We start from the raw sequence: 27,029 nt of genomic DNA, 5'->3' as shown, positions 1-27,029 counted from the left end.
GCAGAGACGTGGAGGCTAACTAGACAGAGCAGATGGGAGGACAAGGTTCAGAATTGATGCAGCTGGGGGGAAGGAGGTGGGGATTAATAAAAGCATAGTTTTTCCAAATCCCTTTTCTTTTTAATATTGAAAGGGAAGTCAAAAGGGAACAAACTGTAGGCTATCCCTCCAGCTGAAGAATTTCCTGAAGAAGCTGAGCAAAGTCCTCTGAAAATCACCTGCTTTTAGAGTAGCATCGAATTGATCTTTAGGTCGGAGTGGTCTTTAGGGCTGTGTGCAGGGGGGTGAGTTAATCCTCTGCAGCAGACCCCTGTAGGAAAAAGCACAAAGGAAGCCATTTGCCATGCTGCTCTCAATGGCTTGGAGAACTTTCTGCCCCTAGAAATTAGGATAAGCTTCAGCTCACCTCTCCTTTTCAGTGTTTGAACTGCGTTCCGGTATTAAGTACATTGGGGTTATCGCTGACATAGGGATTACAGGGAATTACTAATACTCTTAAGCACATAAAGCAAAGGTATGTGCTTTATCAGACCACCGTTATTAACCCAACCATGCTGTAATTCAAACACAGTTAATGAACTTGGCTGTAATAGTTTTCTTTTGTGGCATTGAAGGTTCCTGGATGGCAAACTGCTGGATATCAATAAAGAGTTTCAGCCGTACCTGGGGCAGGGGGGACGCATCCTGGAGATCCGCACCCCAGACGTGGTAGCAAACGTCAAGAAGCAGGCGCAAGCTGTAGGCTACACGGAAGGCGCGTTACTTGCTCTGGCCGTCATCATCATCCTTTGCTGTATGCCAGCTATTTTAATAGTTATGGTCAGCTACAGACAGTAAGTACTCCTCCTCCTTTTTGTGGTAGCAACGTTGTAGTAGGGATGCTACATTTCTTAGCAGAACTGCTTTGAAAATTATCTTTTGTTGCAAGGAAATTGTTATACAGGGAAATATTTTTAATTTCCCTCTCGCCACAAGAGTTGGTCAATGCTTGATGTAGGCTGTGCATGAAAGGAGAAAATGCACGGGAAGTGTATCTTGCTATACTTTCTAAAGTTGTGGTGCACTAACTGTTGTAGAGTACGTGCCAAAACACAAGATCAAAAGCCAGATGTTTGAAACACAAGTGTAGATTCAGAGCTGAACTCCATGCCAAAAAAAGAAAGAGGAAAAGGGTGCTGTTTCAATAAATGAATCAAAAATCAAATTGTGTAGCTTGGGCAAAAAAAGAGGACTCAACTTTTTCTGTTTAAATCCTAAAATACTCAGAATTATATTTTTTCCCTAGCTGTATGCTTCTTAATTGCAAATGTTTCATGAAGAATTGATTTTGTGCCATTTTAGCGCTATCTAAAGCAGCACACACCAGAGAGAACCTTCTTGGTATTTCCACTCACCTCTCATAGACTCAAGAGGTTTAAGTAATTGGTCTAATAGGCTAATTAAAGGATCAACATCACTAACAAGTTCCTCTCAACTAAGCCTTTTCAGGTCCACTCATATTTAAAATCAATGCATTTGGACTTAAAGGCTCTATATTTATTCTTTAATTTCTTCTCGTGAAAGATTTCTAATTATACGTGCATGCTTTGAGCACTCCAAGAATCACAATCATCACAAAATCAAACTGTAAATAATTTTGTGCATCTTCCCCAGTAAATGGCTATATTCAACTTCTGTATATGTTGGTCTGTACCTCCATATCTATCTTCATTTTAAATTTGGTGATGTAGCTGGAATGTAACATGCCCTTATCATGGAAAACCTGTGCTCCACAGGACCACATAGGAAGGGTTTCCCAGAGACCTGCTGGATTGTTTGTTTGTTTGTTTTTCTTTTGTGTTTTGTTTTTTGTTTCTACAAAAAAAAATGCTTTGGCATCTGCTCCCTTCATTGCGTTGAGGGCAATGAAGTGTCAGTGCCTCTGCAGGCTCCTGCTGCAGTGTTGCATCAGTCTGTGGGAGGAGAGGGCACGGAAGAGCTGATATACACGTATTGCAGTAAAACAGTTACAGTCTGAATGCCGCAATAGATGTAGTGTGGTACAATATGCCAGGTGAGATCTAAACTGTGTGTTTTTCCTTCCTGCGCTGCAGTCAGGAGTTAGAAAAGCACTATGTTAGTCATCATTTTAAAAGCATATCCTACATGAACAAACAGCAGCCTGCCTGAGAGCACTCTCCTTAGTGGCATCAGAAAAACAGCCAATTCCTGATGGTTACTGCACGTTCTTTGGATGACATTTACATGCCAGTTTCTCCAAACAATTTGAGGCAAAGGGATCAGTATTTTAAAGCAGTTTGAAAGAGCCTGACAAACTTCTGCGCCATTGGGATGGCAGCGCATCTCAAAGCTGCGTTACTTCTCCCAAAATTGTATATAAAATTTGCTTCCAGTGAAATGCTGCCGAGCCAGTTCAACCTACAGTTAGTTTGTTGTTGTTGTTGTTGTTATCTGAATTGCCTGTTTCTTTAAGAAATCTTAATAGCACTATTTTTCCTTGACATCTGTTAGATTATCAAAAGATTATCAATCTCTTTTAAGAGCTTTAAGGAATCTGCCTAACTTCATTTCATCAAAAAATAACATTTTTGTTGTCTGGAAGTATGACTTGGAGTTGGATTTATAGCAGACCAATGTGAATAAACTGTACTTTTATGAAAAAATATATCACTGAAGAGTGCCAAAGAAAATAAAAGGAATTTTAGCGTTAATATCAACACCAACAGCTATCCTGAGCCTTACGGTTTGTTTTTGCATTACAGCCTTTTTTTCTCCTTTTCAAAAGCAGTTTCAGTATTCTTCCTGATAATGTTCTGGCAAAGTAGGTGCTCCAGTCTGCCACTGAGCATAGAGCTTATAGCGGGATAAATGTAACTGTCATACTCACAGCACATATAATGGAAATGTTAAGATTTTCTCACTGTTCAAACTTTTTACATGCAGTAGGTCCATTTTTCAGTGCTTTCCAGATCTGCGATCAGCTTGCTAAATTTTGTAAAAATAACGGTTATTGAAAACTCATTTAATTTATAAAATTATCACTGTCAAAGTGCAGCTCGGTGCCTACCTTTATGACTTCGTAAACAAGCCAGAAACTATCATGATTATTCTTTTCTATTAAGTAGTGTCTTTGAACTGCACTATCCAGTCCAACCCCATAAGGTAACTATAACTAATATATTATTTGCTAATCACAAAAGACCAGTATCTTCTAAATAAAACCAAAAATAATACTCCTTCACTATTGAAGATGTTTTCTATAGCATTCTCGAAACATGTGAAAATGGGAAAACAGTTACAAAAATGCCCCTTTAATAGTCCACCTGTTAAAGAAGTATCACAAGGTATATTCATGTTTTCATGTCTTACTCTTTTCCCTCTCTGTGTGTGTGTGTGGCAGGCAGTTGCTTTCTGGAAGCCCAAAGCAGTTTTCCCCGCTGTAATTCCTGTTTATGCTGACTGCAGAATTGTTTCAAGAGTATCACAAATAGCAGCTAAACACTGTTCAGCTCTGGAAATGATGATTCTTTAAACATCATTAATTCTGTAATTTTATGTGTGGAATAATTAAGTAGCATGTAGTTTGTTACTCCTATTAGGTTCACTGTTTAGGACAATTGTTGCAAACTGAATTCATTTAACCTTCCTTTTTATCTCTTTATCTTTTTTTGCATAACAAAACAGATTCAAAGAGTAAGTACTTATTTTCAGCTTTGTTTCTAACAGATTGCATAGGAATACTGAGAGCTTGACAGCTTGCCAGTCTTTATTTTTAAGAAGAAGGGGTACTTGACATTCAGTAAGAGTTACTTCCTATATTCCAACTTGTTCCTGAACACCTTGTATGGCGAGGTTAAAAGTTACTTCTATGGCTACTCAGTGTTTTTTGTTATTGCATGCTAGCACGCGTTAAGGATACCGTGGTTCAGGACATCGCCTGTTTCCTGCTGAGAAAAAAGTAAAGATTTCCATGTGCGTGGGATTGCTCAAGCCAGCAAGTGCATGTCAGGCTAGAGCGCGTAGGGAGACTTCCCTAAACAGGGTCAGGTATCGCCCACCCTCAAAACAGAGTGAGGTAGATCAGTCGTGTCACCGCAGTGGCGCTCCCCCAGTTACACCCATGAGGAACCACAGCCTTTGCTTTCTAGATAGAAAATAGAAAACTTGTTTCATAGTGAAAATAATTTTGTCAGGAAGACTGTTCATTGAGACAGAAATTTCCCAGCCACGTCTAATGAGGAAGGAGTTGCAAGTGATGACTTAAACTTTGCCAGAGAGTTGTTCTGTGTTTAGAATTACAGTTTCTTGGCACTTGAATGAAGCACTTGACCAAAGAGCTTACTCCCTCCACTGCTGGTCTTGGGCAGCCAGAACAGATAAAGCTCCTAAGGAGAGCAGCGTCAAAGCTAGCAAATACATTAATTCCTGGGAAATACTTCCCGTGGCAGTGACGTGCTGCTGGTCGGGAGGTTTCTGTCCAGGGGGAGCTCTGGGATTCCACCAAGAGAGAACAAGTTACGGAGGGATGAAAAACCAAGGAAAAGATTATCAAGTTGTTACTTTTCTTTGAAGAAGACAAAACGCAGGGACGTTTTGAAAACTGCAGGAAAAAACATAGAAAACTTTATGTCTCGGCTTATGTTAGGGTATAGAGTGTTTCTAATGAGTATTTCTCCTTCCCTGCGTGGCTTACCAAAGGCGACAGGCTGAATGTGCGAAGACTGCAAGAATCCAGATGGCTTTACCAGCAGGCAAACCAGCAAGCACCGCTGCCAATAACCTCTATGAAGAGCTTGGCGACAGCACCATGTGAGTATTCCTTGTGATACATCAATAAAATTGTTGGCGACCAAAGCCATGATTTGCTTTCCAGGGATATCGCTTCATGCAGTCTGTTGTCAAAAAGTCTTTTCTTCATGAAGGGGTCTTTCCCCAGCTGCCTGCGGGTCTCAAATGTCCAGAAAATAAATAGGATGACTCTGTAAGGAGAGAAAAAACAATTTAACCCACTAATGGGGATTTCTTGTAGCACATAGGGGAATCTTTAACAGGTTTTAAGTTGGCAAAAACCTGTGTAACCAGGGTATAACCAGATGTTTTTTTCTAGAGCGAGAGCCTACAGCAGGCCATTGCTACCAGGGTGAGCCAGGACTGGGCTCCCTTAGTGCCTTTGCAAATCCAGGTCAGCATGCCACGTTTTCCAAAGCTGTTGACTAAATGCATCCAATGAAATTGCTGCCCCAAACTCCCCATTTGCCGTAGTAAGAAATAATTCTGTTGGGTAAAGTGTGTGTGTGGGGTGTTTTAAATTTGAAACTCTTTGCATATTGAAATTAAAGATAAAGGAACTATCAAAGTAGAGAAACGACTGGCAGTTCAATGAATGTATCTTTTACCTATTATATGCTCGTAAAAAAATAATAGTGCAAAGATGCCTATGTTTTCATGCTTCTGTAAATCTGAAGTTTATGGACTCCAACAACAATTTAATTCTCAGTGTGAAAAAGTTACAAAAGAGAATAGGCAATTAATATTTGTATCATACTGGGGGGTTTTGTTGATAAGCTTGCCACACTTAACTCGTCCGTGTTTATGTTTTAAAACCAAGTAATGTTGAAGAGCATAGCATTAATAATATGTTTGGAGGCAGGTAGAAAGCGAGCTGCTGGTGGTGGTGTGAGGATTGCCCATCTCCTGCTCTATTTTCAATCATTATTTGTTTTGCTGAGAAAGTTGAAATTTTACAGATGCTGTATTTGAGTTTATAAAATGCTAAGGAAGCATGACAAAGTGTATCACTGCTGCTTTAACTCTTGGCCATCCAAGCGCACTCTCTGCGTTTGAAATAATCCCAGAACTTGAGCTTTTCTGTGTAAATAGAGGAGCTGTTCTTGAAACAAGAACAGCTTCTCCGAACTGCTGAATTTCCTCCCATGCCTGTTGCCTTTGTGAAGTGTTACTGCTTGGGCAGGAAAGGAGGAAAAATGTATGTTCGACAGTAGCTTATGGTGGCATTTTTGAATGTGAGCACTTCTGCTTGTGAACCATGTGAGATCACATCTGTAACGCTTACACATACAGTGAGGTGCCCTGATGGATAAAATTCCTGTTTCTTTTGCATTTAACTAAATTTCTACCGAAATTAATGACTCGCTCCTGCTACTTTTACTGGCAGTGATATAAAGCTGATTATCTGTGGGAACTGGATATCCCAGTGGATGAATCTGTGTTTTGTACTGACAAATACCTTATGCTAAACCCAGAACAAGCCTCGTTGTGTTGGGTTTTTACCTGCACAGATTTTTTTTTTTTTTTTTATGTTTTAGTACTGCAACATAGAGGTGCAAATTTACAGATTTGCAATGTTGACTTTGAGGCTTAGATTTCTGTTCATTTTGACTAAAAATAGCTTTCATTGCACCAAAAAAGATGCCATATTTGGAATAATTTCTCTCAGATGTCTTTGCATACAGCTAAGATATACAACATATTCATAATGCCTAAGGAACTAATTAAACATAAACTAGTAAAAATCCTTACAAAATACATGAAAATCCCTAGGATTTTAAAGAAAATAGTGTGGTTCAATAAAAATAATTACAAATTATCTTTTTTTTTTTTTCTGTCAGATATTTGATTTCAAGGCACTGGTGTATCTTAGGAAATTATTCTTCGGGAAATACCTTTTATTAACATTTTCCATGAACTGTAGTACAATGTTTCCTGTCTTTAGTTGTCCTGAGACAGTCATCTTTCATTTGCAGTGCTGCCTTGTGTCTTGTTTTCTTAATTTGGTGTTTATAGCAAATGAAATGGAACTAAGCTCTTTAGTTTTAAATCTGCCTTGTCTCATACTTTTCATTTTTCTCTGTCTTTGGATACGTAGGCATCAGTAAGTAAGCTCATTTCATTGTCTTAATCTGTGTAGCTAGTAGAAACGCTAGTTAATGTTCCTTTCAGTAATTCCCATTGAACCTTGCAACCTGAAACTCATATTTTATTTGTCCATTGATCAAGTACAGGAAAGACATTTACTGTGAAGTTTTGATACTTCTGTGCTTCTTTATCCTTTTCTTGGGAGCAGAGATGAAGTAGGATTGCTGAACTTGAATGATATTATTTCTAAAGCCAAATAGTCCTACTACCTTAAAAAAACTACCTTAAACAAACCCAACACCAAGGTGTTGCGTCCAGTTTATGGACTTAAGATCTCACAATTGGATGCAAGCAAAATCTTTCTTGTCTGCTTTTTACAATTCCTTTCAAGGCAGGTACTTTTCTTTCAATTTACAGAAATGTGCTTCAAACTGGTGAGCTGATGTTTCTCATTGATTAAAATACCTATGCATGAGCAGAAAAAGATTGCAGGATAATCTCATCGTTGAGAGGCGTCATGTGAAGTGAGGAAGGAACTAAGAAGCTTTCGAAATAATCTGTTCCAGTAGCATAAAGGTTATGTCATCTTGCATGAGCTTTCTGCTGGAGGGTCTCCTTCAAGTTCAGAATCGTTTATTTCTCTCACGTCTAAATAGACTGAGGGTGCTTGACCAACCTCAAAGTATGCTGCTTTAGAATAAAGAATTAGTTTATTATTAGTGTGAAGTCAGTTATTTTTCATACAGTTATATTCTGCCCAACGGCAAGCCTTAGGCATACTGGTTTTTGGAGAACTGCAGTGCTCGGGGAGAGTTTATTCGCTGGTAGAACCCGTCGTGGCTTTGCTCGTGTTATTTGAAAATGGGAGAGTGATGCCTGTACTCTGTGCAGTGATTCTTCTCATCGGTCCTCTCAGGTCCCTGTGACCATGAGAAAGCTGTAGTTTCTCCCAGTCAAAACAAGAAACAAAAGTTAAGAAGCAAATGTGTTTCATTACTAAATACAGACTTCCGTGGGACTTTTACATATTAAAAAACTGAGAGAAGATTTAATATCTCTCAATTAACGCCTATCCAGTATCTAGTTACTTAAATTTCTCTTCCAGTTTTGCTAGGGAATATTTCACCACCAGAGATTAAATTTGCATTAATTTAGATTTGGTAATATTTTCTGAGATATAAAAAAACCACCACCAAAAAAGAGGGAACTATCTGACCAAGAGGTCTAAAACTTCATCTTCCAGCATTCACGTAATCATGTAACATGTAATTTTTTTCCCCTATTCCTTTTGTTAGTAAAGCCTAACCCTTTTTTATCTAAATTCTAAAGAATATGACTCAAATGTTGTTAGAGAAAAGACTTAGAGTTTTTAACTTGGGAGGTTTTGTGAAAGTATTGGACAGCTCTAAGTCACTAAAAGTAGTTTTATGTGGCATTTTTGATTTTTGTGTGTGTGTAGAAGTCACTGGAACTCATGCTATACTTTAGCTGCAGTTGCTCAACTGCAGCAAATAGGAAGGTTTTAAGTATGGCATTCAAAATGTGGAGTACCAGTATTAGGTGGAGGTAGTGAAGCTATCAGCAAATTGTACAAAAGAGGAATGCAATCTTTCTACCCCGTTTCTACCATAATGTCCCCTTATACCATCATATTCTCGCCATAGCCTGTCCTACAGATAAATTTAATATTTCAGAGAGCTTTTTAGAGTAGCTGTCCTTTTTAAGACTGATTTTTGGTGGTGGGGTGTTTGGGTTTTTGGGTTGGTTTTGGTTTTTTTTTTGCATCCCCATGCTAGACAGCACATCTGTTTAGTTACAATACATTTGTATATGGCAGCAATGGAAATGCGTTTTGATTTGGTCTCATTGCTGATGAGGGCAATGTCTTCTTTGGAAGAATAAGAGGTTTGGTTGTAGCTCTAACTGACGTTGGCCAGTATCTTAAATTTGTCACAAGGTTATTTTCAGCCTCAGGTAAGCATTATTTAAAACAGGGCTCTAAGGACACACTTTTCTAGCTTATCTTAAAATCTGCTCAGGAGTTTGTGGTATTAAAAATATTTGAGGAAGGTAGGTTAATGAGGCACTCGGAGGTGCTTCATGACTTCCAGAAAATGGTGAGACTTTTGGGGGTAGGAATTCAATGTAATCCAACTGCAGGGGTTTTTCACTTGGATTAACTTGTTGCAGAGATGAAATTCATACACATACTGATATTTTTGTGTCAGTATGTGTATCGTAAATGCAAGAAACAATACCCAGCTTGGCAGTTCTTTAAGAATCGGTGTCAGGAGTATGGTCTGAGCACAATGTGCATCTCAGCTGACCGGCTTCAGCTGCCGTTGGCCACCGCACAGAGACCCTGCAGGTCTGCACTTCAGGTGTGCCCAGGTGCCGCTCTGACTCCTCCTGGGGCCACAGTTTCAGGCTCACCGTAGGCTCGAACCACAGTTCTAATCTGGTGTGTGACCTATAGCCAGTCCTTAAAAGGCAGTGCAGGCACACTTAAACGCTGCCTCATCGTACACGTGTTTTATAGAATAGCAGAGTTTCGATGCACAATTATTACAGAATAGGTTTAACATAAAAATCGCTGTGAATATTCTGTGTTGGCTGTGTGCGGTATGGCACAGTGCCACTGCCACTTGAACAATGGAGGCATAATTATAGGTACATACAGTATACATACCATGATTCCGTATTACCTCATAGAGAAACTGTATCGCATAACTACATAGCACTGGTATTTTGTGTCACTGGGGAGATAGTGTACAGTATTGACTGATACTTTTGAAATCTAAGAGGGTTTTTTAAGAGGTTAACTTATTTTTGAACTTGATGAAAACTTGTTTCGATTTTTCTTCCTCCTCAAGTCCTTCTCCCCTAAAGAAGATGTAAAAGTAAATGTCTTGCCCAGTAGTCTAGTAAATGTGGTCTTTCTGTTGGATAGTAGTAGTTTGCTAGAAGTAATTTAATGGCTCTGATTCATATCATAAGTTCTTTTTTTCTCTCTCATAAGTATCTATGTCCATGCATGTTTCCTCACATGTGATTATCTTCTTTTCTTTCAAGTCTTTTTCTTCTCTACCATTTCCAACAAAGCAGGGGAAAAAAGTCAGTCTTAGAAGAAGGAGACCGTCAGAGAGTTATAAGCAGCTTTGCTTCCCGTGCTATTGAGGCTCACAAGCAATCTAATATCAATGGATCACTGAACAATAAGCTCCCCAAATCTTCAAGTAACATTACTTTTTTATCTGATGAGAACCCATTAACTACTCAAAACCCCTTGTATGTGGAAGGTGTCACTCAAAGTCCTGCTGCTGCTGGGTTTCTGCGGAAAAGAAACGATACTCTAGATACTCTCTCTCCTTCAAGACTAGTCTTGAGAGATGCCTCTTTGGGAGGCAGTCACCGTGCGTGGACGGTACCAACTCACGTTACTAAGAGACACGCGCCTGGTTCTCTGAGCAGACCAGTCATCATGGACCCCGTTCAGTGGCAACAGGAGAGACTCAAAGCAGAGAATGAAGGAACTGAAAGTCAGCAGAGCAGTGTCGATATTAGCAGTCCGCTATTTCAAAAAATGAGTGGCCCCAAGTTAACTGTAAAAGAGAAGGCAAGACAGTTTGAGCAGCAGGCTTTGCAGGAAATGAAGCAAGTGAAATCTCCTGATGTGAAATCCATCCGATCGCCAACGCACAGCATCTGCTTCCAAGAAGGAGAGAACGTGCTAGAGCAGTCTGCTAAAAGTGTGGTTGCTTCTCCTTGCCTTCGCTCTTCTCCTCTGCCCTCTCCAACACCTTGTGCTGAAGTAGTCGAACCGGAGGCCTCTGCGGTCCCCTCTGTAATCATCACTCACCACGGCTACCCTGAAGAACTTTCTCCTCCACCAACTCACAAACCAACTCCTCCGTCTTTTAGGACAAAGAAATCAGTTTGCCAAAGTCTTCTAGCTCCTCAGACCAAAGAAGTTATAGAAAGCATTCCAGATCCGCCTAAAATTCCCCCACCCCCACCTCCACTGCTGCCACCTCCACTTCCACCACCACATCCATCCCCTCCTCTGTTGCCACCACATCCTCCGCCTCTGCCCACAGTTTCGTCTTCTTCATCTCCTCTTAGCACCCAGCTCCTCTCCCCTGCCAAGCATTCAAAATCCCCTGCCAAACAGCCAGCTGTACCACCACCGGCCACAGTGCCAGAGCCTCCTCCCCGTAGGGAGCTGAAAGGTATTCTTAAAAACATTCAGAATTTAGCGGCGATCGAAAAGTCTGTGGCCAACATGTACAGCCAAATAGACAAAAACCACGTTCTGCCCAAGCACGTTTCTAAGCTCAAACCAGTTGCAACACCCGAGCTGCCAACCCCAGAAGCTGAGGCTGAGCACAACCAGCAGAATGGCAACTTGAGCTGTGTTGTGGAGGAGCTTGAGAAACGCTTTCCGTCTCAGTCGACAGCACTGTAATATTTACAGTCGGATGTTTTCTGCATGTAACATTTTGAGTGAGACGACTCTAATGCAGCACATGGTATCTGCCTCAGACTCTCTAGAAATTCAGGCTTTTTCCCTTTCTCTGGTGTATATCACTACTTACTCAGTCCTAATCCCAAAATTGAGAGACATTGTCTTTCCTGTTCACTTGGAAATTTGTAATGTATAATAATTCTATGAGCTGTTCTCTCAGAGCTACATCTTACTGTTCTATGATGCTGGTTCATAGTCTGTTTACCAAAAATTCTTGGGGAAAACTGTCATAGACAGCAGAGGGCTTGATACTGCTTTACGTTAAGCAGCCTTCACTGTAGGTAATATCAGTAAGCAGAGCGATTTTTCTGCAGCTGTAATTGGAATCTCTTGCTTTGCCCATAAAATGTACCACCTGGGAGGAATCTTACTGTCAAATATTGAATGTCAAAGCAAGCCAGTACTGGTAGTAAGCAGGCTCAGCAATCATGAGCCGGAGTTATTGCAGTAATGCATCACCGTATTCCGTGAGAGATGACGCAGCGCTCTGCTAAGCTGGCATGCTTGCTTTCAGCTCACGTTTGCATCTCAAGTCAGAAGAAGGGGTTTGTCTTGATTTGTCAGGAAACCTGGCTGTCTTCCCTCCTGTTACCTATGTTCTGCCTTCTGGTGCATTTTTTTATATTGTAACCGCATGTTAAAAGTTTTTATTTTGTAAATTTCTTTAATGTACAAAGCATTTGTTTGTTTTTTTATTTTGCATGTGCATGTTGTTGGCATCTCTCTTCAACTTTCATGCTAGTTTGCCATGAGCTTCACAGCTGAAACATCTCACTTAAATTGTAATAAAGTCACTCTAGTGTCACCAAGTGAAGATTTTTCAAGTACTTGTAAAAATCCATGTAATATGGATTTACTTACTGGCTTTTTTGCTCACAGTCATCTAAATCAGACCTTTACATTAAATATGTCGATTATAGTAAATTAGCTTGTCCTTTGAAAAAAAAAATGGTAAGTAAAAGCAGGTTTGGCATTTAACTGAATGATAGTTTGGTTCAACTTGCAAGTTTCCTCTTAGTTTTTGCCAAAATTCAAAATATTCGTATTTAAAATTACAATTTTTAAAAATATATTGGGAAAGGCAAATACTACGTAATGAAGAAAAATTAAAAACCTAGTTCAATATCAAGTGTTGTAATTCTGAGCAAAAAGGTAATTAAGTATTTATCAGACTGTCTAGAGATACTCAGCATTTCCATGGTGCTTGGCTTTTTCTCTTTTCTCTTCTTTTTTTTAAATCCGCAGTAAGGACATGCATGGATGCTTCAGCTGGAAACTGCTGAAGGTAGTTTCTCTTTCTTTGTCCCAGAGCCAAACTCCGTGAACTCCATCACACAAGTTTCGCTGATAATACAGCAGAATTTTTCTTTCCTTAAAACTCTTGTTGGGCTAGATGGTAGTTCCATGACACATATAGTAGCTAAATGTGTGAGGGGGATGATTGTCGGTCATAGCATTTTTGCTGTAGCAGAATCTGTATAATTTACAAGATGCACGCATGTAGAATACCTGCCGATGATGCTAAATTCTCCGAGAGTGGCACTACTGCAGCACCAGCAGCAAATTGTCAAAGTTCAGCAGCTATTAGGTAGAGAAGATTTAAGAGCCAGAGTCAGAAGACAACTTACACGTGTACTTGCTTCTGTATGTCTGCCATGGGCCAGGCGTGGAGACAGTGGGACAGTGGAAAGTGTGCAGAGATGAGCGTGAGAAATTACTGTGCTAAGCATGTTCAAGGTGGATCAGCCCTTAAGACAGAGATTTGAATTGGTTAATTAGGGCCAGATGTGACCCTGGATATATCTCTTACCCTTTCATCATCAGCTTGACTGGGTTGAGTTCTGAGCAGGAGCAGAGACGGCATCAGTGGCGAGCGCTTCTTTGCAAACCCGTTTGCAAAGCTGAAATTGAGCAGTAGCGTGCGTTACTCATCTTCCTTCCAGACTCTTTCTCCTCAGTTCCAGCTATGAACTGCAGGAAACCTCCATTTTAGGAGTCAGGGCAAACTGATAAGCAGTTGCCTTCTCTGCGTAGTATCTGTACTACTTGGGATTTATGATGCTTTTGGTTTGAATGTGAAAACAGATGTAAAGTATGAAGTAGCAAATGCCTGCTGGGATGCCAGTAATTGGGAAAATTGTTGTTTTAGGCAAATCACAGTTCCTTTAACCTATGTTAGCGATACTGACCTGTGAAAGTTCGGCACATTTGGTACGTGTAAATTCATTCTTGTTTTATCTTTCATGTTAAGTACCAGCAGTGTATACTAGCTGTCATATTATCCTACATCATCATAGGCACTATGGCCTTGCTTCCCATTTTGCATTGAAGATTTCTCTCTGACTGACTGCAGTGAAGTCTGGCTGATAATGTTTATCCAGAAGCAATTCCTCCCTCCGTGGAGAGCTTTAATTCCTTCCTGCAAACAAATGACGCTGTTTTGACCTTTGCCTTTTTGCCAGAATAGATCCTTGTGCTGTATTGAGTGAATGGGTATTTTTTGTCTTTTGGGGGCTTTTTTTCCTTCTAATCATGGCCACACAAAACTATAAGAGAAGGATAAGCATCTCTCAAAACACAGCATGGTGCTGTTTTTGAGAAAGTTGAATTCCAAATTGAATGAGAATTACTTGTATTACGCTTTTAATCTGCAATATGGTGACTACTCGAGAGCAATTAAGAGTAATAGGCTTAGTTTTCCTCTGTGCAATGCAAGACCTTCTTTATCTGAAGATTGTCGTAGGCGATATGGAAACTAAATACAGTATTCCTCGAGTGGGCTTTGAAAAGTCACATATCATCTTTTGATGATAAATCTTCATTTCAGTTGTTCATTAGTTTTATATTATATAAGCAACAGCATTAATTTAATGCTGATAATCAATTCCATGTGCTGAATATTAATAGAAAACTTAATAGACGGTGATATTAAAGAATTAAAAGGACTCCTACTCTGTTCTTTATTATTTACTCAAGTGTAATTAAAGAATTCTCCTAGACTGCTGTCTATGTACTAGGTTAAGCTCAACATAATTTTGAGCATTTACCCTTTCCTTCTTAAAAAAAAAAAAAAAATTAAAAACCCAGGCTTATCCTTAATAATAATGCTAAGACTTAAGTTGCTGTTCCCTAGTTCTGTCTAAACCATTTTAATTTTCTGGCACAAACTGTGAAAATAGAGAACTTGATAGACAGAAGTGCATTTGTCATGCATATGAATGGGTCCAAGAAAATGAATTAAAACAACAACAAAATTTTTCCAATAAGATCAAAAGCACAAAGCCTGTGGCAAAATAATCATAGATAGCCAAAATAATTTAACTCCCCCCCTGCAGAGGAGATGTTAGGAAATGTGTAATTTTAATAATAATGTTGTTACAAGAAATTAGTAATAGAACCTCCAGGCCAATTTCTAGCAAGTCCCAAGTGGATACAGAAAGTCCAGAAGTAGAAGAGAGACTGTTTCACTGCTTAAGCAGATGTGTGAAATAAGAATCTCTTTGTAGGTGGTCTCTGAGACAACAGAGAAGGCGGCCGGGCTGGACCTCTCTTATGGGGACACAAGGAAAACCAAACACAGCGTTCATCCCCTTTCCCTTGGCTGTGTTCCACTGGGTGCACTGGCTCTCTGGCTTTTGGGGATTGGGGATTTCTTCTCATTCATTTGCAATCCAAAGCAAGAAAAGATCCCAAAGACTCACTAGCCTTTCTCATGCAATAATTTGTATTTCCAGAGCAAATCTAAAGAAAAACATATTTTGTACTGTAGATATGTATTTCTTTTCTTGCTAACAATATTTCTAATTACATTATCTTTTCACCTCTCTCCAGAAAGAATGGCTATATGCATCTTTATATAGTCTCACAGAAGTATACTAATTTTTTTTTTTTTCCTTTTTCTGACTTGTAGGCGAGGATATGCACAGCAAGAGGTAAGGCTGTTCCCCAGTTACATTTAAAATATTAATCGCATCAACACGTTTTTCCCATACAGCCTATGTTGTGAAACTCATCGCTACTGGGTGTTTTAGAGGCCAGAAATAGAAAGTGGTGCAAAAAGTTCATGAGGCATCGATTCACTGGGGGCTGGCAACCATCGTGGCACAAACGTAACCTCCGCGCTAGGAGGTTGCTGCTCGACAAACTGCCAAAAACGTTTTCCCAAGGAATTCCCTCTGCTCTTGCTGCGTTTTCTTATGGCACATCTAATTGTCTGCCACAGCCCACTCCCATGGGCTTGGTGCTGGACTACACTGACCTTCTCTGCAGCTCAGTGCAGTCTGTTGCTCTTGCAGCATCTTTTTCTCCAGCAGTGAGTAACACAGAATCACAGAATCATAGAATCGGTTAGGTTGGAAAAGACCTTTAAGCTCATCCAGTCCAACCATTAACCTAACACTGCCAAGTCCACCACTAAACATGGAGAGTTTCCTTCAGAAATCTGAATGAACTCATTTAATAGTTGGAAAGTTCTCCAAAATACATTTCTATCATAAAGGCTGATATTTACTCCTGAGAGCTGGATCAGTTGTGCTAATCTTAAGGTGTGCCTCTGGAGCCTACTGCTCCTTATTCACTAGTGTTTTACAAATGGCAAGCTTTCTGTTGTTCTGCCATGATTTTTCCTCCTTTTGCAGAGCTGATTTGTGTCTCTTAATTCAGACACGGACCCCATCTCTCAGGGTTTGGTTTTGGCCAAGAAATTGGCTGAAATAGTGCCACCAAATTTTGGGAGGAGTGCAGGGACAATGGTACTGATTTTCCTGAGTAAATCTGATCCTAATTTACAAAACAGCAAGCGATGTGCATCGGTCTGTCATTAATTAATGAACAACATGAGTACCAAAAATGACCCATGTTTAGCTGTGACACACCTGAGAGGAGCCGTAGCGTCCTGTCGGTCCTCTCCGTGCAGCCTCCCGGGGTCTCTTCCCTCACGTCAGCATGCTTTTCTCACTGCATGCCGCATACTGAAAGAAATCACACATAAGCTGTAGAGAAAACAGTTGAGATAATCCTTCACTCTCGTATTGGTATTGTGAATTAAAGTCTATAAGTGGTTGCGAGGTACTGAGTTAAAAGCCACAGTACTATATAAATATAGATAGAGAATTAAAGTGATGGTATTGCAGTAGAAGCTCGGGTAAGAAATTGAGTCGCTTCAGGTTTTTAATAGCTGAATCACAGGCTTCCCTGCAGATTCCCATAGATTTGCTTTCTACGTGTTGCAGATAATTTTTTGTCTGCCGTTGTCTCCCTGCTGTCTCCAACATACACCACGCAATAGTTCTTTTGGGCTCTGAGAGAAGTTTTTAGTTAAATAATTTAAAGAATCGCCACATAAACAGGAAATTTGAATTTATATTAGGCAAAAGAAATAGCAGACTGTAAGTGATGTGACTACCTTAGGTGCTTAGCAGCGTTCTACTCCTCACTGAGTATGGCAGTATCCAGGTGACTGCTGTGCAAAGGGCTCTGAAGGACCCGTGGTGTTAGGATTTCTTTCCAATTTTAACTCAAACACAAATGACCTGCACTTTAATTGTTACTGCCTAATTAACCCCTTTCTAATTTTCTTTTGTAGCAACAGCAGTTGCTGAGACCTTCTCTTCTCAGACCAGAGGTACCACTATTTTTTGTTTCTTAATTATTCTATAACCTTTTAAATGGCTTTTATATAATTTCCTAATAAAAAACTTGTCTGTCTTAGGTAATATTTTTCCCCCTGACTCTTTTACATGAAAAGGGAAGGCCTGACATGGTTACCCCATTTATGTTGTTTTAATTAAATACCTTAAATGTACTGCGTCTTGGTATTTTCCCCTTGAGCATCTTTCAGTTGCTCCCATGGACTTCATCACACAGACTGAAAGCTTTCCTAGCTTCGGGACAATTTCCTCGCTGTCCAACGGCGATCTGTTTTTTTCAGATGTCAGTCAACTGATAATTGATTATGGTACCTAGAGATGAATTAAGCAGTTGGCCTGCCGAGATAATGGAAGCATTAGCACACTGCTGTGAAGTGCAAAGGCGGCTCTGGATTATAAACGCAATGCTTTCTGTTTCAAATCTTTTAGACCCGCTATCGTTTCCAGAATAAGCAATAGAGCAATTGTAGCTTTTGTGAGACGCTGCTATCGATGGTATTTTTGTGGTACAGAATGGTGGTCGTTTCTGCAGTCATTAGTAATTACAAGATGCTCTGACACAACTTTAAATTCATTGGACTGGAGAAGAACCTCTAGGAAGGTGTGAGATAGAGACGACATGCAGCCCCTTGCCAAAACCCGAGCCTGGGTTCTCTGTGTCGATCCTGCAGTTCAGAGGTATTCCACAGAGCAGCCTAATACTAAACAGCAGGTGAAAGCCGCTTCAGGACACGCTGGCGCTTTCATAGGATACAGACAAGGACTTAGCTTAGTCGCATGCCGCTCATGATTGTTGATGGTTGAGAAAACTTTAAAAACAGAGACCTGACAAACACAGCGAGTAAAATAGCCCTGATCTTTCAATACAGCTTTTTCTTTTGAGAGAGGCGCAAGAAGTGACAGCGTATTTGCCTTGAGTCCAGTTTACTGAATGAGGGTTTTGTACAGGATGAGTGAGACAGGGTCCCACGCCAGAACAGCGTCTGCATTTAGCTGACTTGGAACAGTCGCTCCCAGGGAACAGACCAGGGAAGGGGTCATTTAAAGCTGGTGTTGGCTTCTCATTATGGTTCTTGACAGTTGTCAATGTTCCTCAAATTATTATCATTTTTTATTTTGCTTGTTTGCACAGTAAGCTACTGTTCTTTGCGCCTTTTTCATCAGTCATTACTGTGTATAACTGCTTGCATTCAATCAGTGTTTCTCTTTTGACAGGAGTTAAGTATGGAGTCTGGAATTGATCCAGGGCAGGAATACTATGGGCAAGATTACTACAGTTATGAGCATGGGTATATTTTCATTTTTCCTATGTATTTCTGAAAATGAAGCTTTTCCAGGTTGATGATGTTTATTATTACAGCATCTAATCTGGAGACTTCCCTTCATCTCAGGATTACTTTAATCTTTGTGTCCACGAAGGCGTGTGCTGACAACAAAACTCTTTTAAAAAGTTAAGGGGGCGTTGTATAACTCCCCACTTCTTTAGGAATCTAATTATTATGCCACAGAGTGTATACCCCATCCGTCATGCTGGGTTTATATTCACTTTTTTATTTGCATATTTCTGCTGTCTTGGAAATTAATTTCCATCATCTCCTCCCCTTTTGTGGCTCACCGGCCTGAGTTCAGTGACTGATACTTTCTGCTCACAGTTCCCAGCCAGCGTCTGGCCTTTTACATTTACCTAGAAAACATTATCCTGCCTTGTTCTGATAATGCCCATCTGACTGAAAGCACTTCAGGGATTGTTGCTGTTCTTACAAGCTTGCAGGCATTTCCAGAACCGATCCCAGGGAACCTGCTCTTTCATCCCCCAATTTAAAAAAAGATCCCCCCAAAAAGCAGGTACCTGGAAAGAAGGTCATTGCACTTGGGGGGTTCTTGACTGATCCCAGAGACCTGGCAATGCGGGTCGCCCTCCAGTTGTAACGGGCTTACAGCCCATGCAATAGAAAGAGGTTTTGGACTGTGTTACCGCTAAGGAAAAAAAAAATAATAATCTTCTCAAAGGTAGAGAGAAAAGAGCAAAGAAATTCTTGTCCTTTCGAGATGTGCGTGCATTTGCTGCTGTGTGTGGAGACACACGTGAAGCCGTTGGTGCATGTTACGAAGAGACAATGGTGTTTTTGCCAGGTACGAACTGCCTCAGTATGGGAGCCGCCGCCGATTGCTGTCTCCTTCGGGGATGTATGATGAGTACGGGGAAGTCGTGGTGGAGAACGATGGTGGCTACTACTATAGCCCGCATGGATCGACTGCGGAAGAGGTGAGCGTCTCTGGTGTGTTGATTCTGTCTCTGCAACAAGGTGAAGGACCATTAAGCCTTGTCAAATACATTTTGTAATTGATTAGAATATTGTGTTCTGTATAGATCAAATAAGCAGCTCTCCCATTGCTAATCATTGTTTGCCCTTCTGATGACCGGTAAAGTTTTGCATCAGCACCTCTTTCCTTTTTTCTAGAAATAAAAAGGAATTGCAGAGTTTCTTTTAATACCCACCTCTATTTTTTCCTCAATGTAGATTTCTTGTTCAATGAAAAATCCACATAGCCTTAGGTAATTCCATTTTATATTGTTAACCAAATGGGGTATTACTAATATTCAGCCTATAACTGGTGATTTTCCACTGAGAAAAGCAGTCACCTAAACTCATTTATCATAAAGTTCACAACTGAATGTAAAGAAATTTTAAAATGTCAGTGGCAGCCAGAAGAAAGTTGACATAAATGTTCCTTTTTTTCTAATCTAATTTTCAGAAATACTACACTCTTAATCCATGACGTGGGTTTTAATTAAATGAGAAGGGATAACGTTTCTGAGCCAGTATTTTTCCCTGTTGCAGAGTATGGTAGTTGTGCACTTGCAGCCTATTCTAGAAGTAAAACTTTCCCCATAATTTTGGTAAAAAGCTATTTCTAAAATGGGTAAGTTAGTTTAGATGCTGGGAAAAAATGTTCCATTTGTTCCTACTGACTTGTTTTAGGGTACGAGTTTTCATAACCACCGTCTTTCCAATTGTAATCAAGTTCCATTTTCATAATTTGCAGGGGATGAGTCAAGGCAGAGGTCCTTCGAGCAGAGGTATAAGCCAGAGAGCAGGGGCTCAAATAGAAGGTAGACCTGTAGATGGTGGGATGGATCTAAGACATGGTTCTGGAAGAGCGTATAGGACCAGCCAGGGAAAAAGGAAACTAAAAGCAGTGATGCATTTAAGTCGTGTAGCAGTCAGTGTTCACAAACCGGTAGGAAGAACTGAGTCTGCTCGTTCCCCATGGAAGAAAGCAAAGATATTCCCGATGATTCTGCAGAAAGTAAAAGGCGGTAGGAAAGATTCCAGTTATGCCAAGTTGATGTCAGCTCGCCAAGTGGACAGTGAGAAAAGCATGATTATCAGGGGAAGCTACTTCCAGAAACTGACAGATGACAGACCTTCCATGAGAAAACTAAATCATGTGTTGAAACGCATTAGTGTCTCCAGAAAATTTCAAGAGCCTATTCGCAAAGATTCAGTGCATGCAAGAGGAAAAGGAGAGGAAGAATATGAAAGAGATGAAGCAAAATCAGGCGTTTCAATAAATATCACAGCAGAGAGTGAACATGAGGATAGTGATTATGAGAAGAAGAAAAGGAGGAGAAGAAAATACACCTCAGATGAGTCATCCATGAAGAGTAGTAGCTCTGGTTCAGAGTCAGAAGATAAAGACTACTTGAAAGTAACTCTGGACCAGGATGAAGCCACTGAAAGTACTGTGGACTCGGATGAAGAGACGGGGCATGATTTGGGGGATTCTGATGACGACTCTGGATCTAGCTCTAGCAGCGAATCAGAGGAGGACTCATCTGAAGAGGACGATGATGAGGAAGACTCTGACAGTGATGAAGATGGTAGCCTGTCAAAGAGCTCATCTACGCGAAGTTCGTACAGCAAATCAGGGACTAGTGAGTCCAGCAGTAGAAGAAGCACTGAAAGGTCCAGTGTAAAAAGTAGGGGAGGTAGCTCTCGTGGCAGAGCAAGGCAATCCAGCCAGAAATCAACTATTAGCTCTAATGCATCAGGTAGTGACAGGGACACGAGCTACCGGAAAACTTCAGGATCCAGCTATAGGAGCAAAACCTCCTCCGCCAGCCTTGAAATAGAAGACACGATAGAAGAGGTGTCAGAAGAAGATGAACAAGGGGATGTGGAGCAAGTCAGCGCAAGCCTCAATGAGACGGCAGATAACGCAAATACGGCAGTGTCTGAAACGTCTGCCAGTGCAAAAACTGCTGCTACTGAAGAAGACAAGAGAGGAGAATCAGCTACTAATGGTGAGGATAGCACGGATGAAGGCACAGAAGAGGTTGATACAGATGCTAGTGACAGGGAGGATACTATCAGTAAGAATGAATCTTCTTGCCTAGAAAGTCAAATCAGTGTTACTTCCAAAGGTACTGAAGGGACAAAAAGCACAACTAGTGCCACTTCTGGTAAAACCGCAACTTCCCCTGATACTGAGAATCAAAGTTCAGACACCAACATGAAAAGAAAGAAAATAAGAGAAAAGATGTCCCAGGAAAACAGTCAGTCTTGGTCAAATGAGGCCCTGGATGCTGCCGTTACGGAGTCAGAGACTACTGGTGATTCTACATCCTTTTAAAAAGGAGTGACAGTAGGTGGACGTTTTGCAGTAAGGAGTGATCTTGTTTGCTGTGCTTTCTGTGTGGTCTTTCCTAAGCAATACACACTTGACTCGAGAGAGCCAAAAAGAAAATGTCAAAGCTTATTGCTTCAGCATTTGTGCCCTGTATGCTATCTTAGGGATAGAACTGTAGAAAACCAAACTAACAAAGTTCCTCTGAGAGACTACTCGGGTATACTTAGTGGTGGATATAGAAAGATTAATTTTCATCAAGCAATGGCGGGAAGGAGTACTTCTTTTTCTCTGCTAATTTCAATAATGTAGTTAAAGAGGCATTGTGTTGATTCTTAGATTTAATCCTTTTTGCATTATGCACGTTGTGAAGCAGAGTAACATTGCATTTCGCATTAGCTGTGACGGATAGCTTGATGAACCTGATGGCACAAACGTATTAAAGGCCTTACGTTCATGCAGGTTATGTCTGTCACAAAGTGGAAAGCTGCAGGAAGGAAAAGGGGCAAAACATAGAATTTGGTGAAGAACAGGAATGATGATGAGGATGAAAAGACTCAGAAGTCATACATGGTTTCACCTTCTGTTCCCCTACCTGTACAGCATTTGCTCATCTTCAAATGAGTTCTCTGCTGTAAACATCAGCCCTGTTTGCAGGGGGGACAACTGAAATTGCAGTGAAGGAACTCTCCCAAACCTGCAGAGTATTACTAGCACAGCTGGGATTAAACTGTTTCTGGATCATGGGATTCGGGTTTCAGGTACCAGTGATGTACTGGACAGGGATGCACGGATGGCTGTACGAAGTGAGCTTGGTCAGAAAAGGAAATCGATTACATTCTCCAACTTCTGCCCCTCCCACCTAACAGTACAGTGATTTTATTTATTTATTTTTTTAAACATCTATCTAAAAGTTTGAGATGTGTAACAGCACAGTGTTGCTGAAGGTAACCATTGCCTATGTTCTATATTTTGGTATCTGCCTTTTAAAATTCAGTAACCTGGAATATCTGATGTCATTCAATAGCGAAATCTTGTAGCACTTTCATTAGCACAGTTCCACTCAGAATGAGTGCTATTACGTAGGAAGGACTTCTGTTACGGAAAGCACAAGTGGCCTTTGTGTTTTCATATAAGCAGCAACCTCTGCATGACGTACTTCCTCATGGAGCTCTTATCCGCGCTGTCAGCCCAGAGAGTATGCAAGCTCTGTATACACACGAGCTATCTGTGCATTATTTACCTTGTACCAAAACCCACAGAGCTGTTTCTCAACCACTAGATTTATCCAGATAAGCCATAAGAAGCCTAAATAAAAACAAAGCCTTGAGCCAGTATTGGATTAGTCTTGTGAGTGGGTGCTTTAAAGCTGGTGCAAATTCTGGCATATGCACCAAAGCTCTGCCAGGAAGTCTCTGTTAGACGAGGGAGAGAAAAATGTTTGAATTTTTAAGATACTTGAGTCTGCCGTGGTGTTTCCTTGGCAGGACAATTGGTGCTGAGCTGCAAAGCGTGATACTAACTTTTCAACTATTGTCTTTAATTCCAGTTGCAATATGAACTAGATTTATGATCACTTACCTACTTTTTTGTATTCCCATATAGCAGAAAGTTGTAGCTGCCCACAGTGCTTTAACGTAAATCCCATTTAAACAAGTCAATCTTTTCATCCACCTGAATATATCTGTGTGAAGAAAAATTATATGTCTTTATCAGGAACGCAAGAATAGGTCTTTGAGTAATTTGTACAAAGTGTAACTTCTCAAAAGCTTAAAAGTAATCATCACGCGTTTGTACGTTGCATGATTTTCTTTCTCTAACTGGCTTTTGTGTGCATGTGTATGTATTGCAGTGGGAGTTAAATGTGATGGTATCTGCTGCCTTAGTGAAATAACAGTTTTTTCATTATTAATTCAAGAATGATAGTAGCTTGTTTCAGTGTACTGCAAGGAGGCATTTATTTTAAAAAGATCAATTATAAATTAAAAGAAGTAATGGGTTTTGTGTAATCACTATTAGTACAAAGTCACAGCAACATGGAAATTGTTTGCATTAACTCTTCAGAAAAAATATATAAAATATATAGAATCTAAAGTCTCATTTCTCCACCATCTTCCATTCGATAGCAAAACATCTCCATTGATCCCACTAGATTGGAACTGGCACAAAGCCTTATATCAAGCTTTTCTCTTTTTTAACCAGCCAATTTTGCCAACATCATGCCTGAGGATTTCCCTTGTGTAGGTCCCGAAATCTTTCTCTGCTTGATGTGTTGTGCATATAAAACACACCTGCTCAATGCCATTTCTGCACTGAATTTACAACGTAGTAATACTCTGGGAGAAAACTTCTAAGGCCTTCCTAGCATTTACCCATTAGTACACTAGTTGCTTAGAACTATCACTTAGACAAAGGCTTCATCATCAGTGCCTCCCAGTTTCTGTTAGAAGGGGTAATTAATCTAGTTGGCTTTCATCTCTCTCTGTAAGACAGACTGAGACATTGCTTTGTCAAAATATGATTGGCTTACCAATATCATGACTTGCAGAAGCTTTCTTTCAGAAAGTAATGTCTCCGTCCTCAGAATTCTCCAAAGAAGGTGCACTTTGGCTTAATGGGAGCACAGCTGAATGCATCTTTAGCGGGGGGGAAAAAAAACAAACCCAAAAAACCCCACAAGTTTGTCACTCCTTTCCAAACCTGAAACAAAAAAAATCACGTTTTTTATACACTCTGACTCGTATTATGCAGTTCACAGACTAAAATGAGTTTATCTTTCTTGTAACTTCTTAGTACAAAGAATTGCTTGAGTGTTCACACAAACTGGCACACAGTGGTAATGAAAACAATTAAGAAATATCTGTGTACAACCTAAAAGGAAGGGTACAAAAGACCACGTTAATAAAAATTCCTATGAGTGTGTAGCTAACAGATAGCAAAAGGTCAGGAAACTGTAAGAAATAGTGCTGAGATTTAACGACATTTCTATTTATTGTCAAACAGTGGGCCCGGAAGAAAAGGATCAAGCTGATAGTCGACCCAGAGTATGAGACCAGCTCCACTGGAGAAGACAGCGCTCCTGATTCCAGCCAGAGGAATCGTCTTAATAACCCGAATATTCAAAACAACATCAACGGTAACATCTACATTGCACAGAATGGCTCTGTTGTCAGAACCCGTCGTGTTTGCCTTGGTAATAATTTAAAAGTCACATCTCCAGTGAGGCTGGGGAAACAATTCAAGAAACTGGACAAGCTTGCAGTGACACATGAGGAGAATGTCCCACTGAACACGTTGTCAAAGGGACCATCTTCTAGTGATAAAATGAACACAAGACCTTGCAGCGTCTCGTTTGCTTCCTCTACTATAGGGGCCGAAAATGTAGTAACAAAGCAGGGGGGCTCCAAAATGAAAAGCACAGAAGAGCAAGAATCGGTTGTTGATAACGAGGATGTCAAAGAGCCCTTGGAGTCGCACAGTGAACACACACAGTCAGATGAAGAGGAGCTCTGGATGGGCCCTTGGAACAACCTTCACATACCAATGACAAAACTGTGATTTTTTTTTTTTATTATTATTATTTTAATTTTTACTTCAGTTTATAATAAACTGCGCTTTTTATTGTCACTGAGGAAAATGTATGAAATTTGTATCGTGCACATACGTTGTATACTACAAACGACACGCTTTAAAGTTTAAAAACAAAATTTGCACTCACATTTGTACCAATTAATTGTCCTCCCCAACAACTATTTTGACAGGCTCCCATTTCACTAAACAATACTTCGTTTAAATTAATTAGTTTTTTTGGATCTTGATTTATTGTTTAATAAACAGTAAACTACTAATAAATGCACAGCAACATTTGGTTAACTTTTGAGACAGTTCTATACATGCCTAGCTTGTTTTTCTGTATGGTATTTGTGGCTATACTGTTTAGATTTGGAAATTGTCTATTTATGTTCAAGATTTATATCCAGAGCTCTTGATTCTGAACTCAGAGTAATAAATTAAAAATAAATCCATGGAAGTCAATGGAGCAAATCCTCGGCTGGCTTAAATTTGAGTAACGATACGAAGTCGGTAGCGATATACCAGTTTATGCAAACAGAGGATCTCGCTCAGCACCCAGCTAGCAAACTTAGGGAAGAGTGGAATCAGAGTTTATAAGAGTATAGCACTGTTACACAGAAAAGTGGAATAGAAGATTAAATAAGATAAAAATTGCAAAGAGGAAGGAAATGTGTAGCAATTAATCTTATTCAGAGTTACCTGGCCGTGGTTTGTTCATTTTCTTTTGTAAATTAGCTCATTCCAATTTTCTTCTCTAGTCAATTTTTCATCTTTTCATCTCTTCCCACATCAGTTCTGTTTTCTTCTTTATACGGTCTTTAGCTCCAGTTTTTATGCTCCATCAATAATTGTCATCCTATGGCTATATTCCTCCAAAATAAACCAGGATGATACACGAGTCTGTGTGATAGAAACAGGCATTAAAGAGTAATTAATAGGAAGGGGATGGATACGTTTTCAAGCCCAGCTAGCTGTTGGGTTAAATGGTACAATCACCATTCCATGCCAATAGTGTTGAACATAAACCTGCTGAAGAGACAAATGGATTACGGCAAAGAGGATAAAAAGTGAATATTTTATGAGTCTAATCTGCATGAACAGATCTGTGAAGGGCAAAGGGTGTCGGAACACACACAGAGAATTGTTTCAGAAACTTTAAGTAAGCATTACTTGTAAAATACACTCCATAAATTTTGGCACCTGCTTATAATTTCTATTTGCACCTCAAAGCAGTGAGTGCATTGTGTTACGACTTCAGTAGGGAGCTGAGAAGTGCCACTGTTCATGATCACCAATACCTAAAAGACACTCGCAATACAGAGCAAAGTATTTTTCTCCAATGTGATATAGGAAAGAAAAGACGACGATCCGTATTCACACGAGAAAAGTGTCCTGTTGTATTGTGCAAACTTTTCTTTCAGGATAAGACCAAAGTAGTTGTGAGAACACTATGGATACCTCTCAAAAGATAGGAAGGGTCGACAGATAAACATGTGCAATTAGGAAGGAAATGGTTGGCAGCATCCTTCTTTCCCTGTTACTGTAGTTGAAGTTTCACCACAAGATCTGGATGACGATGGCTGTTGGTTCTGCCCTGGCAGGAAATGGACTTCTGCTGCTGTGATTGTGTTTGTTTTCCCCTTGCACAGGTTCTCCTCCACGAGATTCCTCCTAATGTTTGTCTCTAGAAGCCGTTCGCATGTTATGCCGATGTAAATGTGACATTTCTGTCAAATACCTCCTTTTCAAGCTGAGGTTTCCGACCAAATATTTTG

General features: G+C 40.1%; 1 protein-coding gene across 3 annotated transcripts in view; it reads left to right on the top strand.

Moving 5' to 3' along the window:
• Positions 1-25,239, top strand: part of PCDH15 (protocadherin related 15) — a 400,140-nt gene extending 374,901 nt beyond the window's left edge. The window contains exons 29-36 of one of the 3 annotated variants that reach the window (XM_075717274.1): positions 615-833; positions 4,699-4,809; positions 15,312-15,333; positions 16,986-17,024; positions 18,265-18,338; positions 19,183-19,315; positions 20,098-21,567; positions 24,685-25,239. In XM_075717274.1, coding sequence (XP_075573389.1) covers positions 615-833; positions 4,699-4,809; positions 15,312-15,333; positions 16,986-17,024; positions 18,265-18,338; positions 19,183-19,315; positions 20,098-21,567; positions 24,685-25,239 — 2,623 coding nt within the window. Of the gene's footprint in view, positions 1-614; positions 834-4,698; positions 4,810-9,948; positions 11,342-15,311; positions 15,334-16,985; positions 17,025-18,264; positions 18,339-19,182; positions 19,316-20,097; positions 21,568-24,684 lie in introns of those variants that run through there. The other 2 variants (XM_075717276.1, XM_075717275.1) reach the window with 2 other exon arrangements.
• Positions 25,240-27,029: the final 1,790 nt, after the last annotated feature.

Source organism: Pelecanus crispus, chromosome 10, assembly GCF_030463565.1.
Source record: "Pelecanus crispus isolate bPelCri1 chromosome 10, bPelCri1.pri, whole genome shotgun sequence".
Lineage (NCBI taxonomy): Eukaryota > Metazoa > Chordata > Aves > Pelecaniformes > Pelecanidae > Pelecanus > Pelecanus crispus.
The sequence above is the reverse complement of the archived record's forward strand: the minus strand, read 5'-3'. Positions and strand labels throughout refer to the sequence as shown.